This window comes from Podarcis filfolensis, assembly GCF_964270895.1.
Source record: "Podarcis filfolensis genome assembly, chromosome: Z".
NCBI classification, from domain to species: Eukaryota; Metazoa; Chordata; class Lepidosauria; order Squamata; family Lacertidae; genus Podarcis; species Podarcis filfolensis.
This window is the reverse complement of record NC_139617.1, coordinates 43,039,725-43,055,242: the sequence shown is the minus strand read 5'-3', so window position 1 is coordinate 43,055,242 and position 15,518 is coordinate 43,039,725. Positions and strand designations below refer to the sequence as shown.

The window sequence follows — 15,518 nt, the reverse complement described above, 5'->3', positions numbered from 1 at the left end:
CAAGCCTTGTGAGGAACGGTTGAAGGAGCTGGGTACGTTTAGCCTGGAAAAGAGGAGACTGAGAGGAGATATGATAGCCATCTTCAAATATCTTAAGGGCTGTCACATAGAAGAGGGAACAAGCTTGTTTTTTCCCTGCTCTGGAGGGTAGGATTCAAACCAGTGGCTTCAAGTTACAAGAAAACAGATTCCAACTAAACATTAGGAAGAACTTTCTGACAGTAAGAGCTGTTCAACAGTGGAATAGTGTCCCTTGGGAGGTTGCAGATTCTCCTCTCTTTGAAGTTTTAAGCAGAGATTGCATGGCCACTTATCATGGATGCAATAGTTGAGATTTGTGCATTGCAGTGGTTGGGGTCCCTTCGAACCCCCTCCAAACTCTACCGTTCTATGATTCTATGAAAGATGGTAGCAAATGCCTTAAATGAATAAAATATTTTTCACAGTCAGAAATTTAGAGAAAACCATCAATTAAAGCTCTCTTCCCCACCATTGAACATGAACTGACTAAATAACAGATGTAGTACAGAGCTGCTAGCAAGCTGAATGGAAAGCAATTAGAGTCAGAATCTGGAGACCGAATCTTCTAATTAAAATTGCATAGGATCTTCACTGAACAGGACTAGTCCAGAATAAGTATTACAAGAGCACTGCCGGACAATATAGTGTTTATATCAACTGCCATGTGGAAACATAGTTTTAATTCTGCTTCCAAACAATTTTGGAAAAGCAGGGCTTCACGCTCTGCTAAAAGACCTAAGTGGAAATTACTTCAGACTCTTTTCTGCTTTCTTATTCAGGTTTGAAGAAGTTATTATGATTGTATGGACAAGCTCGGTGCCCCAAATCCGCTGAAAATGAACATATAATGCAAGCTATCCATCATGCATGCATTCATGTATGCAATTGGTATAGTAATATAATTAGTTGTCAGGTTTGGATCAGAATACCTAAAATATTGCCTCACCCATTGTATACTCAACTGACTCTTCAGGAGTGAGGCTCCTCCAGATTCTACCACATCAAGAAATCCATTCCATATGATAAAGGAATAATGCCTTAAGTGTGGTGGCCCAACCCTTTGAAACTGCCTCCCATTACATATCAGACAAGCACTGTCTCTCTTATCTTTCTGACCTTGCTTTTCCAAGCTTGCTTTTCACCATCTAAGTCTCAAAGCAGCTTGTGATGATAAAAATATACAACACAGGGAATTAAAAATGCAAATTAAACCTCAACAATTTAAAACCACAATAATTCGAAAGCAGACCATTTAAAACCTCAGAAAACCTTTTAAGTGGAGAGGGTTTGTTTTTTTTTTTTTAATCCAGTCTGTCTCATATTCGAAATTGGTTTCATAGATGAATTTATCCCAATTGTTTTCATGTATATGAAACTGCTTTACACATGCTTTTATTGCTGACGTTTTTACTGTTAAATCTCTCTGAGGCAATTTCATAGGAAGAGATTCACAGGTGGGGTGAAATAAATAAAATAGATAAATAACCACTTCCCTCCAACAGTTTCACAAAGTGACAGTGGAGGCTGGTCCATCAGAGCAAATGGGGCGCTGCCCCACCAACCTGAACCAGCCTCCACCTACATGCCTTCTCACACACATGAGGCATGGCCCTCCCTGCCACCTCCCTGCTCCTCTTCTATCTCAGTGTTTGTTCCTTCAAAAGGAAGGAGAATGGGGCCAAAGCTAGAATTAATTGGCTCCATCTGCTCATGTGCCTGAATCAACCTGCCGTAGGTCCCTCTGCCTTCCACCCTCTCCGTCCCAGTGGATTACCAGCCACCATCTGTGATGTTCAGATTCTAGCTAAAGTACAGCAGCAGCAGAAAGTACTGCCAACTTTCCCCAGTCCCATGAAATAATATGAAGGAGGGTTCTGTGGGTGTTCACACACCCCTTAAAATATTTAGTGAATGCCCATTTATTTACTTTATTTAGTAGTAGTAGTAGTAGTAGTAGTAGTAGTAGTAGTAATAATAATAATAATAATAATTTATTATTTATACCCCGCCCATCTGGCTGGGTTTCCCCAGCCACTCTGGGCAGCTTCCAACAAAATATTTAAATACAGTGGTCTAGTTGTTTCGTTAATAGTGTTTTATAGATTGTAATTGTTTTACTGATGATTTGTTAATTATTCTATATGATTATGCTGTTTTGTGACATTCTAATATGTTATTTAAGGGACGCGGGTGGCGCTGTGGGTTAAACCACTGAGCCTCGGACTTGCCGATCAGAAGGTCGGCGGTTTGAATCCCCACGACGGGGTGAGCTCCCGTTGCTCGGTCCCTGCTCCTGCCAACCTAGCAGTTTGAAAGCATGTCAAAGTGCAAGTAGATAAATAGGTACCGCTCTGGCGGGAAGGTAAACAGTGTTTCCGTGCACTGCTCTGGTTTGCCACATGACCCAGAAGCTGTACGCCAGTTCCCTCGGCCACTAAAGCGAGATGAGCACCGCAACCCCAGAGTCGGTCATGACTGGACCTAATGGCCAGGGGTCCCTTTACCCTTTACCTTTAATACGTTATTTATTCTTTGTAAGCCATTTTGCAATTTTTTTGAATGAAAAGCAGCATAGAAATATTACAAATCAAATCAGTTTATTTTATTAAATTTATATGCCACTTGATTGAGGGGGGGGGATTTCTAAGGCATCGGCAAGGCTTACCTTGCCTGGGCCGGTTCACTGCCATGGAACCCCCTCTGTGGGCTGGATCGTGGACAGCGTGAGTGTGCATGCCTGCGATTTCTGGTGCCTGCGTCTGTGCAGATGCGATTTCTGGTGCTGCAAAAGAAATTCCCCGTGCCGCGCTGTGCTGCTTTAGTGCAGCACGCGGGGACTAGCCAAGCAGGCAGCTCGGTTCAGGGGCAGCTCATGGGCCAGTAAAACAACTCCCATGGGACACTTGTGGCCCATGGGCCTTAGGTTGCCGACTCCTGCTCTAAGATGTTTACAAAGGATGAAACAGTAGCATCAGAAAAAAATTATCAACCATACTTTAAAGCATACAAATGTAAAAATACTATCTGGAGCACTCTGAAACAATGGCTTTTATGATAGTGCAACCAGGACTTCTATTTTATCCTATGGTGAAGGACAATATCCAAACAGGCAGAGGGATTCTTACCAAGGTCATGGCTCTGGTCTTTGGTGTCAACCAGTTGAACAGAAATGGTCTCCTGCTGATCGAGATCTTCGGTCCCATCTGCAACCAAGTGGATTATAACGGCGGCAGCAACCATTGGTTGTGAAAAGGAAGCCTGGAGAGAGAAGAAAGAAGAACATCAAGATACAGGACTTGCTGGTTTCCTGTGTGGCCCCTCTTGAAGCAAAACAATTGCTGGCTGACACTTAAAAGTGTATGTAGGGATGGATTATAGATCAGTGGCTGAGAACATGGTAGGCATGCCTGATCAGGCCAATGGCCCATCTAATCCAAAATCCTGTTCTCGGTCAAGCAGATCCCTCTGGGAAACCTGCAAGCAGGACCTGAGTATGAGAGAACTCTCCCCTCTGTGGCTTCCTGCAACTGGTTTTCAGAAGCATTATTGCCTCCAACTGTGGAGGCAGAGTAGAGCCATCCTGGCTAGGAGCCATCAATAGTCCTCTCCTCCTCCATGAATTTGTCTAATCCCCTTTTAAATTCACCCAAGTTGGTGGCTATCCCTGTCTCCGATAGGAGTGAGTTCTATTGTGTAACTATGCACTGTGTGAATATGTTCTTTCTTTTAACAGGTCCTAGGTTTTTTTTTGTGTGTGTGTGTGTGTGTGTGTGTGTGTGTGTGTGTGTATGCATATGCAACTGCATATCATTCTCCCACAAAGCAACAGGTGTACAGGAATGTAAAAGCAATCAATCAAACAAAACATTTAGAAGCAATATAGAACCATCATTAAAATGAATGGCAACCCCAGAAAACCGTAAACTTCTGAATAAGCCTGTCAGCATTAACAACAACAACAAAAGTCTTCAAGAGATGCCTGAAAATCAACACTGAGGATGCCTGCTGAGTTTCTGTTGGGAGAGAGTTCCACAGTATGGGACTGATGACACCAAATGCCCAAATTCTGGTTAAGGCCAGAATTTCTCTGGAAGACCTCAGTGATCAAGCTGGGCTATATGGTTGTCCTTAAGGTAATCTGAACCCAATTTGCTCATGTTCAGTCCTTGCCATCTCAGGATAATATGCCTGCATTACAAAATGAGAAATATGTGCATTTTCTTAGAGGGAGTTAGTTCTTAATAACATTTTTTTGGGTAAAATATATCGTTTCTTCTTGACCAGTGAATTGCCAAAGTGTGCCTTAACTAAGGGAAATGCTTTATAGCTGACAGGGAAATGAACTTATTTCCCCCTCCCTCTTTCATCTTCTCTTCCTCTCTTTTTCTTCTTCCATTCTTTGTTATGAAGAATGCAAGAAGAGTCCTGCTGGATGAGCCAAAGACCCATCTACTCCAGCACCCAGGTTTCACAGTGGACAACCAGCTGCCTCACCACCACAAAAACAACTCTCCCAGCGAACTTGTGATTGCCAACAACACTGGTCTTGTCTGAGGCCAATGGATTGTTGATTTATGACACATGGGCGATAATAGATGTATTATGAACATGACAATGTTTGCACTAAAGTAAGTTGTTCCACCTATAGAGAAACTGTTTCTGGGAGGAAGATAGGGCACAGGGAAAGGAAAGACATGTGTATGTAATGAGTGCGCGGGATGGAAGAAAAATTAGTTTTGGTTCAGATTTTAATGTAAACCCTACCCAACATGCAATTTTTTAAACAATATGTCAAATGAGACACAAGCCGTTCCCAGGATTTGAGGATGTAGTTCCTCAGCCCAATAAAGCACCAAGATGTGTACATCAGAGAAGAAAAGTGCATAAAAATGTAAGTGTTGGAGAAAATAGCACCTATGGTGTATTTATACCACTTGATTGTAAATGGCACCACAAAGTTTACATTGTGTGCCAGTATACATTATGGTTTACAGAGGCACTATACCAGTGACAATTGATGGCGAAGATGAGCACTTCAGGTAAAATTGCTCACGAAAATGTGTATTTTAGGAGAAATTTGGAAGAAAAAAAATACGGTGAATTTTCATGAATGCTTCTTTTTTTTAAAAAAATGAAATTATGCAGAAATGTAAAAATTGAACAAGCATGGAAAACTGAGAAATCAAAATGTATCAACCCCCCTCCCTTTTCTGGACTTTGTATCTGTTTGTAACTTGGAAAATTTACAAACCTTCAGTGAATAGTTTCTCTTTCTCTCTTTCTCCTTCTTTCTCCCCACCCCATGCAATATCTTACCTTGAGCCAGAAAACAGTCTGGGTGTTGTTGGCAGCGCATGGGTACCAAGCATGCTGAGATATTCCATCACTGAAGTCATTCGCTTTGGTTCGGCACACCTAAGAGAAAAGAAGAAGGAGAATCAGCATGAAGTCGAACTGAGCTCTATAAAAAGTCATGGTAAAGTCTATAAAATTCTTGAGTAGCCAATGTGGCAGACATTGGGAAACATTTTCAGCAGTCCAAGTCAAAATAGCCAGTGGTCAGGGGGTGATGGGAGCTGTAGTCCAAAGCATCTGGAGTGCATCAGATTGTCTTCTCCTGGTGCAATAAGAAAATGATAAGTTCTTTATACATTTCTTGGTTAATATTTGTTGGGGGAATAAGACAATTAAGCTAAAGCTGGTTATCACAGAATTTTAGAGTTGGAAGGGACCCCAAGGGTCATCTAGTCCAACCCCCTGCAGTGCAGGAATCTCAGCTAAAGCATCCATGACAGATGCTTTAAAAGCTCCAAGGAAGGAGAGCCCACCACCTTCTGAGGGAGACCGTTCCACTATTGAACGGCTCTTACTCTCAGAAAGTTATTTCTGATGTTTACGGAGATTATGGAGGAATGAGTTGCAATACAAATGCACAAAGCACCTCTCAAGCACAAAACAATAAAAATGGAGCCAGTGTGGTGTAGTGGATAGATTGCTGGGCTGTGAGTTAGTAAGCTCCAGGTTCAAATCTCCATTTGGACATGAAACTCACTGGGGACCTTTGGCCAGTCATTATTCTGTCAGTCTAATCTACCTGACAGGCTGTGGTGAGGATAAAATAGAGTGGGGGGTGGAAAATCATATACACTGCATGGAGATGCTTGGAGGAAAAGCATGATATACATGTCATAAACAAACAGAATCACAGAGTTGGAAGGTGTTTATCTAGTCCGGCACCCAGCAGATGCAGGAAATCTGCTGCTACAACATCCCTGATAGATGGCCCATTCAGTCTCTCCTTAAAAACCTCTAACCAAGGTGAGTCTACCATCAACGAAGGCAGTCTGTTAAACAGTTTATTTACCAGGCAACAGGGGATAAACAAACAAACAAATGTGGACTAGCCATGGTAAATAGAGTGAGTTGTAGTAAAGCAAAGGACAGTCTCAGAAGAGAGAATGTAAGCCTAACTTGGTGGTATAACCAGTGCCCCCTCTGGTCTTCCTGCCCCTGTCCACAGGCCAGGCACCAACAGTTGGCCAGATTAAGCACTGGTCAAGGGCCTCAGGGGTTCAAAGGGGCCCATTGCTGGCCAATCTGGCCACAATGTTATTTTCTGCCCTCCCTGCAAGATCCCCGGATGCTTCTCAGTGGTGAGCAGTGGATGGTGGTGATACTTTTCAGTAGGGGCCAAGCTCAGCTCTCATCTACAATGCCACAGTCCATAGATCTATGAAACTGATCTGTAATCCAGGCTGGACTACAGCTACCCTGGTTGGATGAGGTAAGGGCCTTGCCTGTCTAGGTCTATTTGTGGCACTTTTGCACCACTGAAAGCATGGGTGAGGAAGCTATTGCCTTTTATCTGTGGTTAGACCTCAGGTAGTCAACCTTTTTATACCTACCGCCCACTAATGCATCTTTCTTGATGGCAAAATTTCTTTACTGCCTACCAGTGCTCGATGGAAGGAGGATTCAGCTTGTGCCATAGAACCCCCTACCGCCCACCTAGAATCCTGTAACACTCACTAGTGGGCGGTAGGGACCAGGTTGACAACCCCTGGGTTAGACTGTAACTCCCACCCAACACCAGAAGCCAGCATGACCAGTAGTCAGGGATGATGGGAGGTGGAGCCCAGCAAAGCATGTAGGGAGACAGGTTTTCCTCCTCTGTCCCTCTAGTTGTTGGACTTCATTTTTTAAAAAATAATATTTATTAAAGATTTTTTAAAATTATAAAAAAGAAAAAACAGAAAAAGACAAAACAGAAAAATAGAAAGAAAAAATACATCCATCATTCTCAAATTTTCAACTTTCATTACCTTCTTTCTTTGACCTCCTCCTCCTCCCTTTTCTTGTATCCTGGTTAATAATTATCACAGCAAATCCTTTCCATAGTTCATAATATTTTGTCCTTACATTACCTTAATCTATTTTCATCTTGTCTTATAGCAGACCTTAAAACTTAAAACTTAAATCTTATTTTTACCAACTTCTCATAACCATATCATTAACCTAATTCTTTAAACATTTTTACTAGAACCAAGTAGTTCCATTTCAACATTTTTCTAACATTCATCAAATATTTTAAAACAGTCCTAATGATAAAAAAAGGTAAAACAATCCAATCTTCATCCAGCGTCCCTTCCTCCTGGTCCCAGATTTTGTCAGTCCTTTTTGTCCCATTAATCTAGCGCATTAACCTGGCATCCTTATATCCGAGGCCCTCAAGTCTCTTCCATGTCCCTTCCGCGACTCTTCTTCATATTTTCCTTTCACTCGTGGGAACTCCAGCTTAGTAATATTTTTGATCCTTTTCAGCAGATCAGCCCCATTTCCATAGTCCAGACTAAACTCCATGTGATATTTAAACACCTGTTTCAAATTCCCTCCAAAATTAAGAGCCCCCACAGCTCCAAACATCTGACGGCCCATTACCAGACTCAGAAAGTCCAAACATCCCTGCATGGGAGGGTCAATCCAACCCCCCATTTCCAAACCAAACCAAACTTTATCTTTCCAAATCTGGTTTTTTTCAAATTCATTTATCAAATCCAAAGGCTCATGATCCTGCAGGGCCGCAACTCCCTCCATTTCTGGCACCCAGGATTCAGCAGTATCCTCTTCTCTCATCTGTGCTGTCATAGCACACTCCTGTTTTAGTTCCTGGGTAGGCTCCATGTACTTTCCTGCTGACTGTTCAAAAATTCTGGCTGCATTAGTCATCAAATCCATCTTCTGACTTAACTGATCCAATAGGGCATTTATTTTACAGAAAGCACCCAACAGAGCTTCTGAAAACATTGTCCTACAAGGTCGCAAGTCCTTTCCCACGATTGTTATCTGTAGCAGCTGCAAGCTCCTGAAATTGGTTACAATTTCACAGTCTCCCTCTAGGGGGAAAACTTCTGTTTATTCTTTCTTTTAAGAACAATAGCAACAAAGTTTCTTTTTTAAGATATTCTGTCAATATTTGTTCCTTTGAAATGCGAAAGGAAACAATGGAGTCACTATGTTACTTTTCTTTTAGCTGTCTGTCAAAAACATTTGTCTGGTCAATGAGCTTCAAACGTCAGTCCTGACACTCCGCTCCAGGATCAGGACGGTGGAAAGTTACTTTACTTTAAACTCGCTTCTGCAGGTTTAAACAGTCCAAAAAAAGATCCCCCTTCTTCTCCTGCTACCGAAGGGGGGTTCCACGATTTTAAATGATGAAAGCCAATCCTTTAAAAGTAATTTTCTAAGCTCTAGTTTACGTTGTCTTTGCTTTATTCTGACTACAAAGAAACGGAAGGCTGACTTCCAGTTTAGACCTTCCCGTTTCAGTTCCAAATTGAAGTAAATTTTGAGTCCAATTCCTCTCTACTGGCCAGTCCTTATTTAAAGTCCAGTTGTTCAAGATTTAAGTACTCACGGGTGATTCTTTAGATGCCAAATTGTCCCAGGAAAAAGGCAGCGCTCTCCGGCAACGGCTATGCAGCTTCGCTCCACGGAAAAAGCAGTAGACTCACAGCACCGCGCCACTTCCCCCTCTTCGCTTCAGAGCCCGTTAATGGGTTCCTTTGCGGGTTGGGGGGGCACTAAAGGTGCCCACCGAGTCCCATGGTCACAGGCTTCATCCGCCTGTGATTTTTTAAAGGGTCCCCGCTTCGCCGTAGCGGAAACGACCCGTTTCGCGCGGAGCTTGTCCCTCCAGTTCAGAGGGAGTCCGCCATTGCCGATGGCGCCACCCCGGAAACCTAGTTGTTGGACTTCAACTCCCAGCAGTCCCAGCAGCCAGCATGGCCAACGATCAATGATGGTGGGAGTTACAGTCCGGCAACATCTGGAGGTCCATGGCTTCCCCACCCTTGGCCCAAGGCATTGCCCATCAGCTCCCCTTCAGGCTTCTCCCAGATATTTCCAGCTTTGCAGCTTCTAAGCTTCCTCCTGTATTCTCACACTTTTGTATTAAAGAAAACATGGTAAGCAGAGAAGCTTCCGTGGGGATATTTTCAAGACAGGGGTGATGTCGATGGCAAATGAGTTCCACAGTGGCTCAAGTAAGAATAGTTCCCTTATGTCCAGGAGGAAAAAAGTCAAAGCAATGCAAAAGTAGCGCTCCACATATTTGGAAACAGAGATGCTGGATTGGCCAAAAGTGAGGTAATGATTTCTCTAATTTGAATCCCCAAAGGCTGAGAGCAAAGGAATCTACGGGCAAAACATAAATCAACTTTAATGGGCTGGAAGAAGTTTTTCAGTTTTGTTTAAAAATAAGGAGGCAGCGGGAGGAAGGAAAAAGAAAACCTTGACTGGAACCGAACCTCAACAAGGCTTGCCAGTGGATAGGGTTACATTTTACAACAGTGCAGGACTTTACATAAACTATCTTTGGCATTTGAAATTCATTCCAGCAATTCGACATGTATCATTTTGCAATTCTCCTTTCTTGCATTTTCAGCAGGCTGCCTCTCATTGGGGAGAATGGATGGTTTCTTTCTTTCTTTCTTTCTTTCTTTCTTTCTTTCTTTCTTTCTTTCTTAAATACCTATCCAGTTAGGGGATTTATCTTACCCACATCTGCAGTTTATATGGCTGACACAAACGGACAGCCTTTCTGGAATTCTATGGACATTGTGGCGTGACTCTTCTCTTCTCTTCTCTTCCTTTCTCTTCTCTTCTCTTCTCTTTTCCTCTCCTCTCTCTCTCTGAAACCCACTTGGCCCCCAAGAACACAGAGAGGAATGGGAGAGCTGGGGTTTGGCATAGTTCATGTGTCGCTTAATGGATGAGTGAGAAACGATATTAAAAGCTGACCCAAACCTCCACTAAAAAACTTGAGCCAAACCCAAAACAAACCATTGTTGAGGTTCAGGAAAGCTCTGATAATTTTAAATATCTATGTTTTTAGTTTTGCTGCTGCTACTCCCCCCCCAAAAAAAAACCCACCTCAGCATTTTTCCTGGGTTCTGTCTGCAACCCAGAAGCAGAAATCTTAAAACACAGAGGGGAGAATCTGGTTGGTAGGGCCCTTTTAAAGTTCTGTTTGCTCTGAAAGGTTGTACCATGGGAAGCTATAAGTCAGTGTCATAGCATCTGCCTTTGCATGCAAAACATCCCAGATTGAATTCCCAACATCTCCAGGTAAGACCAGAGGAGACCTCTGTCTGAAACCTTAGACAACTGTTGTCTGACTTTGTTGGTGCATCATTGCTCTGACTCAGTAGAAGGCAGCTTCCTTTGTTTCTATGATATGTTACTGTTTAATAAGGTCACATCATTTTCTTCTGAAAATTGCCTTTTTGTTTGGTCATTGTCTGCCCTTGTAACTTTCAGACAATCTGTCCCTTGATGCTAAGTCCCAAACCTGAGATAGTCACATTTCATATATGTCTGGTTTAGACATTTCCAGCAGTGGTTAGGCAAGCCACTGTTATTAATTGCCAACATGAGTTATTGGGAACCATCTGACTTATTTACCATGGAATAATGATTTCTTCATAACTTCAGTTCTACACAGGTGTTCTGCTGTGTGTAAAACCAAAACACAAGAAGCAAGAGTGGGTTGGAGACACTAATGTCCACCCTTATCACTCTCCATCTTGCGGAAAGTGGAGGTCAAAAGAACATAAGAATGCCCTGCTAGATCTAGCATCCTGTTCTCAAAGTGACCAACCAGGTACCTGTGGGAAGCCCACTCACAGAACCTGAGTGCAACAGCACTTACCCTACTTGTGTTCCATAGCAACTCTGGCAGTGGAGGAAGAACATAGCCATTGTGGCTAGAAGCCAATAATAGGTTTATTCTCCAGATCCACCCTCAAAGCAACTGTAACGCAAGGAAAGCAACAAAGAGCAACCAACTTCATGTTAAGGCAAAAATAGGTATTGCCCAAAACTGGTGTCTCCATTTCAACTGAATACTCATAAGGAGTGCTCTGCTGGGGGAGGCCAATGACCCATCTAGCCCATCCTGTTCTCACAGTGGCCAGTCAGATGCCTCTGGGGAACCTACAAGCAAACCCTGAGCACAACAGCACTCTGCTCATCTGAAATTCCCTGCAACTGATTTTTCAGAAGCATAGGCATGTGCACAGCTTAATGTTTTAAAAAAGGAGGGATTGTGGCAATGAGGAAAGAGTATGGAGTAGCAATCCTTCTCCCTCAGCTGCCACAACCTGTGGGGAAGCAGTGGTAGGGGAGACGCAAAGTTGTAAGGGAGAGAGGAAGCAGAGAGAGATGCAGGCAGAAAAAAAAAAGGGTGGTGTGGGTCTGAAACAGATATGCAGCTTCTGCTTGCATCTGTCTTTGGAAGCAGCCGGGGCAGAGAGTAATGGGCTGCAGTGGCAGCAGTAAGTGAGAAGGAGGAAGTCATTCTCTAGGACAGGAAGATGAAGAAATCCGAAACTGGCAAGTTTGGGTTAGCTCATTACAGTGGTACCTCGAGTTACATACGCTTCAGGTTACATAAGCTTCAGGTTACAGACTCCTCTAACCCAGAAACAGTACCTCAGGTTAAGAACTTTGCTTCAGGATGCGAAAAGAAATTGCGCGGTGGCAGCGGGAGGCCCCATTAGCTAAAGTGGTGCTTCAGGTTAAGAACAGTTTCAGGTTAAGTAAGGACCTCTGGAACGAATTAAGTAAGTTACCAAAGGTACCACTGTATCTAGTTAAATATAAAGATAACAAAAACTGACTGTATCTTTGTCTGTTTTCATTAGAGCAAAATTTTGGTATTTTGTATCTCATTTTTTAAGTTTGTATTTTTAAAGCAAAGTTTAGTTAGTCGTTAAAAAAATAGTTAAGTTTTAGTTTCTTTAGTTTATTGGATGAATAAAAACAATCCCCTTTATGATTGAATATGAGTATATATTCAATTAATGTTTGCCTTAAAAAAGAATTTCACATGGTGCACACCCTAACAAAATGTGCTGTGCACATATTCAAAGATACACACCTGTATTCAGAGATATACTGCCTCTAACAGTGAATGAAGATGATAGTCATCATGACTCGCAACCATTGATAGCTGTGTCCTCTAAGAATCTGCCCAATCCTTTTTTAAGAACAAAAATTGACCCAAGAGGGAGCCAAGCCAGTGTTGTACAGTGGTTAGGAGCAGTGGACTCGTAGTCTGGTGAACTGGGTTCACTTCCCCGCTCCTTCCCATACAGCTGCTGGGTGACCTTGGGCCAGTCACACTTCTCTGAAGCCGCTCAGCCTCACTCACCTCACAGAGTGTTTGTTGTGGGGGAGGTAGGGAACGGAGAATGTTAGGCTCATCTACCACCAACAACCATGGTTTTGATGTTGTTTGGATCATGTGAAGGTGCTCAAAATTAAAATATCAGCTCCCAATTGCCCTGGCACTGATCAAAATACTGAAAAATTAGGGACACTGAAATACTGGAAAAGCAAACCTTCCCAGGTTGGGATGGGTGAGGAATCTGCTGAGCTCAACTTCCAAAGTGGGTCACATCTAACCTAGTTCTACTCAGAGGATACTCACCTACATCAAAAGGTCTAAATTAGACTTGCCCATTAACGTCAATGGGTCTACTCTGAATAGGTCTAACATTGTCCAAAACCTATAAATGGGGTGCTATCTTGCTGGCTGACACCTCATCTTTGATGGTGGAGCACCCTGGTTGTGGTCTAGGAATCAGCCTGTAAGTCATTAAGATAATTAACATATCTTAAAACAGTGGCTTGGAACCATGGGGATGTTTCTTGTTAACTTGGTACAGGGTAACCAGGGTCTTTAATCAGCCCAGAAGCATTGAAAGCAACCTTGAAGAGACAAGCATCTTTATCTGTTGTCCAAAATTCTCTGGTGTAGAGTTGAAAAAGCTGTTTACTGCAAGAGTTGGTCTCTCTCTCTCTGTCTCCATGAAATGATTGAATGTTATGCTTAGGTCAGGACATGAGTACAATTGCCCACTTATGATTTCCAGCAACCAGTGTTCAGACCCATGGTGCCTCTGACAGTGGAGGGAGAATATAGGCAGGAATAATGCTATGGCCATTGATAGTCTCATAATTATATAACATGTTTACTAGAATGGGCCTTTTTGTGGTGGCCCCCCACTTATGAAATGCTCTCTGCAGGGAGGCTTACCTGGTACCATTGTTAAATATCTTTAGGCACCAGGCAAAAACATCACTCTTCTCCCAGGCCTTTGGCTAATTAAACAATCAATGGTACAGAAATCAAACAAACAAACAAGCAGAAAGAATACCATAAATACTGTTACCTATCTCAGATGTTCTCAGAACATTTTTACTGAAGCATTACCTACACTTACCAGAGACGGGGGCACTTGTTTATCCAAGGGTAAAAATACAGCTGACCACATATGAGGCAGTGGGCAGAATCTAACACTGTATTAAGGATGCATTCTCTTTTACCCTCTGCTAGGTATTGCCTACACCATGTGGCGGCCACTCTCCAGGGTTTCAGGGATTGAACCTGGGTCCTTCTACATGCAAAGTGGATGTTCTGCCACTGAGCTACAGCCCTTGTAGATCATAGAATCACAGAACTGTAGAGTAGGAAGGGACACCCATGGTCATTTAGTCCAACCTCCTGCAGTGCAGGAATCTCAACACACTGTTCCCCATCCAATTTGAAACCAGACCAGACCTTGCTTAGCACTGCAAAAATGCACCAGCAGTTTTAATGCTGCACCACTAAAGGTAAAGGTAAAGGGACCCCTGACCATTAGGTCCAGTCATGACCGACTCTGGGGTTGCGGCGCTCATCTCGCTTTATTGGCCGAGGGAGCCGGCGTACAGCTTCCGGGTCATGTGGCCAGCATGACTAAGCCGCTTCTGGCAAAACCAGAGCAGCATACGGAAACGCCGTTTCCCTTCCCGCCAGAGTGGTTCCTATTTATCTATTTGCACTTTGACGTGCTTTTGAACTGCTAGGTTGGCAGGAGCAGGGACCGAGCAACGGGAGCTTATCCCATCGCGGGGATTCGAACTGCCGACCTTCTGATCGGCAAGTCCTAGGCTCTGCACCACTAGGAGTGCCAAATTGGGAGAAAGGTCTCAATTACTCAGGAAGGTATCATGAGTGGCCCTTTGGACTCCTGGGCAACTAAGCTTTACAGGGTTCTTTCTCCCTACTTGTCCATGTGATGCCGGATGACAAATTTGCCTTCTACTCCTCTCAACTGGAAGCCTATGCGTCTGTTTTCCTGGCATCTTGTATCAAACTTCTCCCTCCAAAGCTGCTTTCAATTAGAGGCATCTAACATTGTCTCTGCCTTTTCAGTGGGTTCTAAATCCAGCCCTGTCCTCCTTCCACCCACACACTGTATGTATGTGTGCGAGGCGGGCGGGCGGGCGTGTTTGTGTGGAGAGCAGGAGACAGAGTGAACGAGGGCAGAGGGAGGCACAGATTATGTTTCCAACCCCAGGGGGATGCCATGAGGTTTCCCTTTGACTCACTTAGCCCAGCATTTGCTAATGATAAGGCAACATGTCAACTCTCTCCACTCCCCCCACCCCCTCCACAAAAAGTAGCTCCTACTCTCTGAGCTTTCTTTCTATCACCCCACAGGCCCCAGGAATGTGTCCGGGTGGGGTGCGGGTGAAGAGGGAAAGTGATATAGCAGTTGTGCACAACTCATGCTCTTTCTCCCACTGCCCCCTCCCTATACAAAGTGTCCCCGACCTGCGTGGAGCCAATTCCAATGCAATTCGACTTCATGCCTGGGGTGGGGGAGGCGAGGGTGGGGTGACAATATGTACACGTCTCAAAATGTTAACAGCAGACCATACTGCTGATGTACATATTGCAGGAAATAAATACACAAATAAATAAATAAGCAGGCAAGCTTCCATTCTAGCCTGCAACATGTCTGTTCTGCAAGCACAGCCAGCCTGCCCATGAGGTGAGATGAAGCAGCTACCTAAGGCTGCAGAGGTGCCCAAGACAGCACCCACCACTTCTGCCACTGGAGAAATGCCCCCCTTTCTTCAAGTTCTGTGAGAGGGAGGCATTCCAG

General features: G+C 43.6%; 1 protein-coding gene across 1 annotated transcript in view; it reads right to left on the bottom strand.

Annotated features, from left to right (window-relative positions):
- PAPPA (pappalysin 1) overlaps positions 1-15,518 on the bottom strand; it is a 236,225-nt gene that overhangs the window by 69,894 nt on the left and 150,813 nt on the right. The window contains exons 11-12 of the mRNA XM_083597139.1: positions 5,338-5,436; positions 3,147-3,279 (exon numbers count right to left, since the gene is read on the bottom strand). Coding sequence (XP_083453265.1) covers positions 3,147-3,279; positions 5,338-5,436 — 232 coding nt within the window. The remainder of the gene's footprint in view (positions 1-3,146; positions 3,280-5,337; positions 5,437-15,518) is intronic.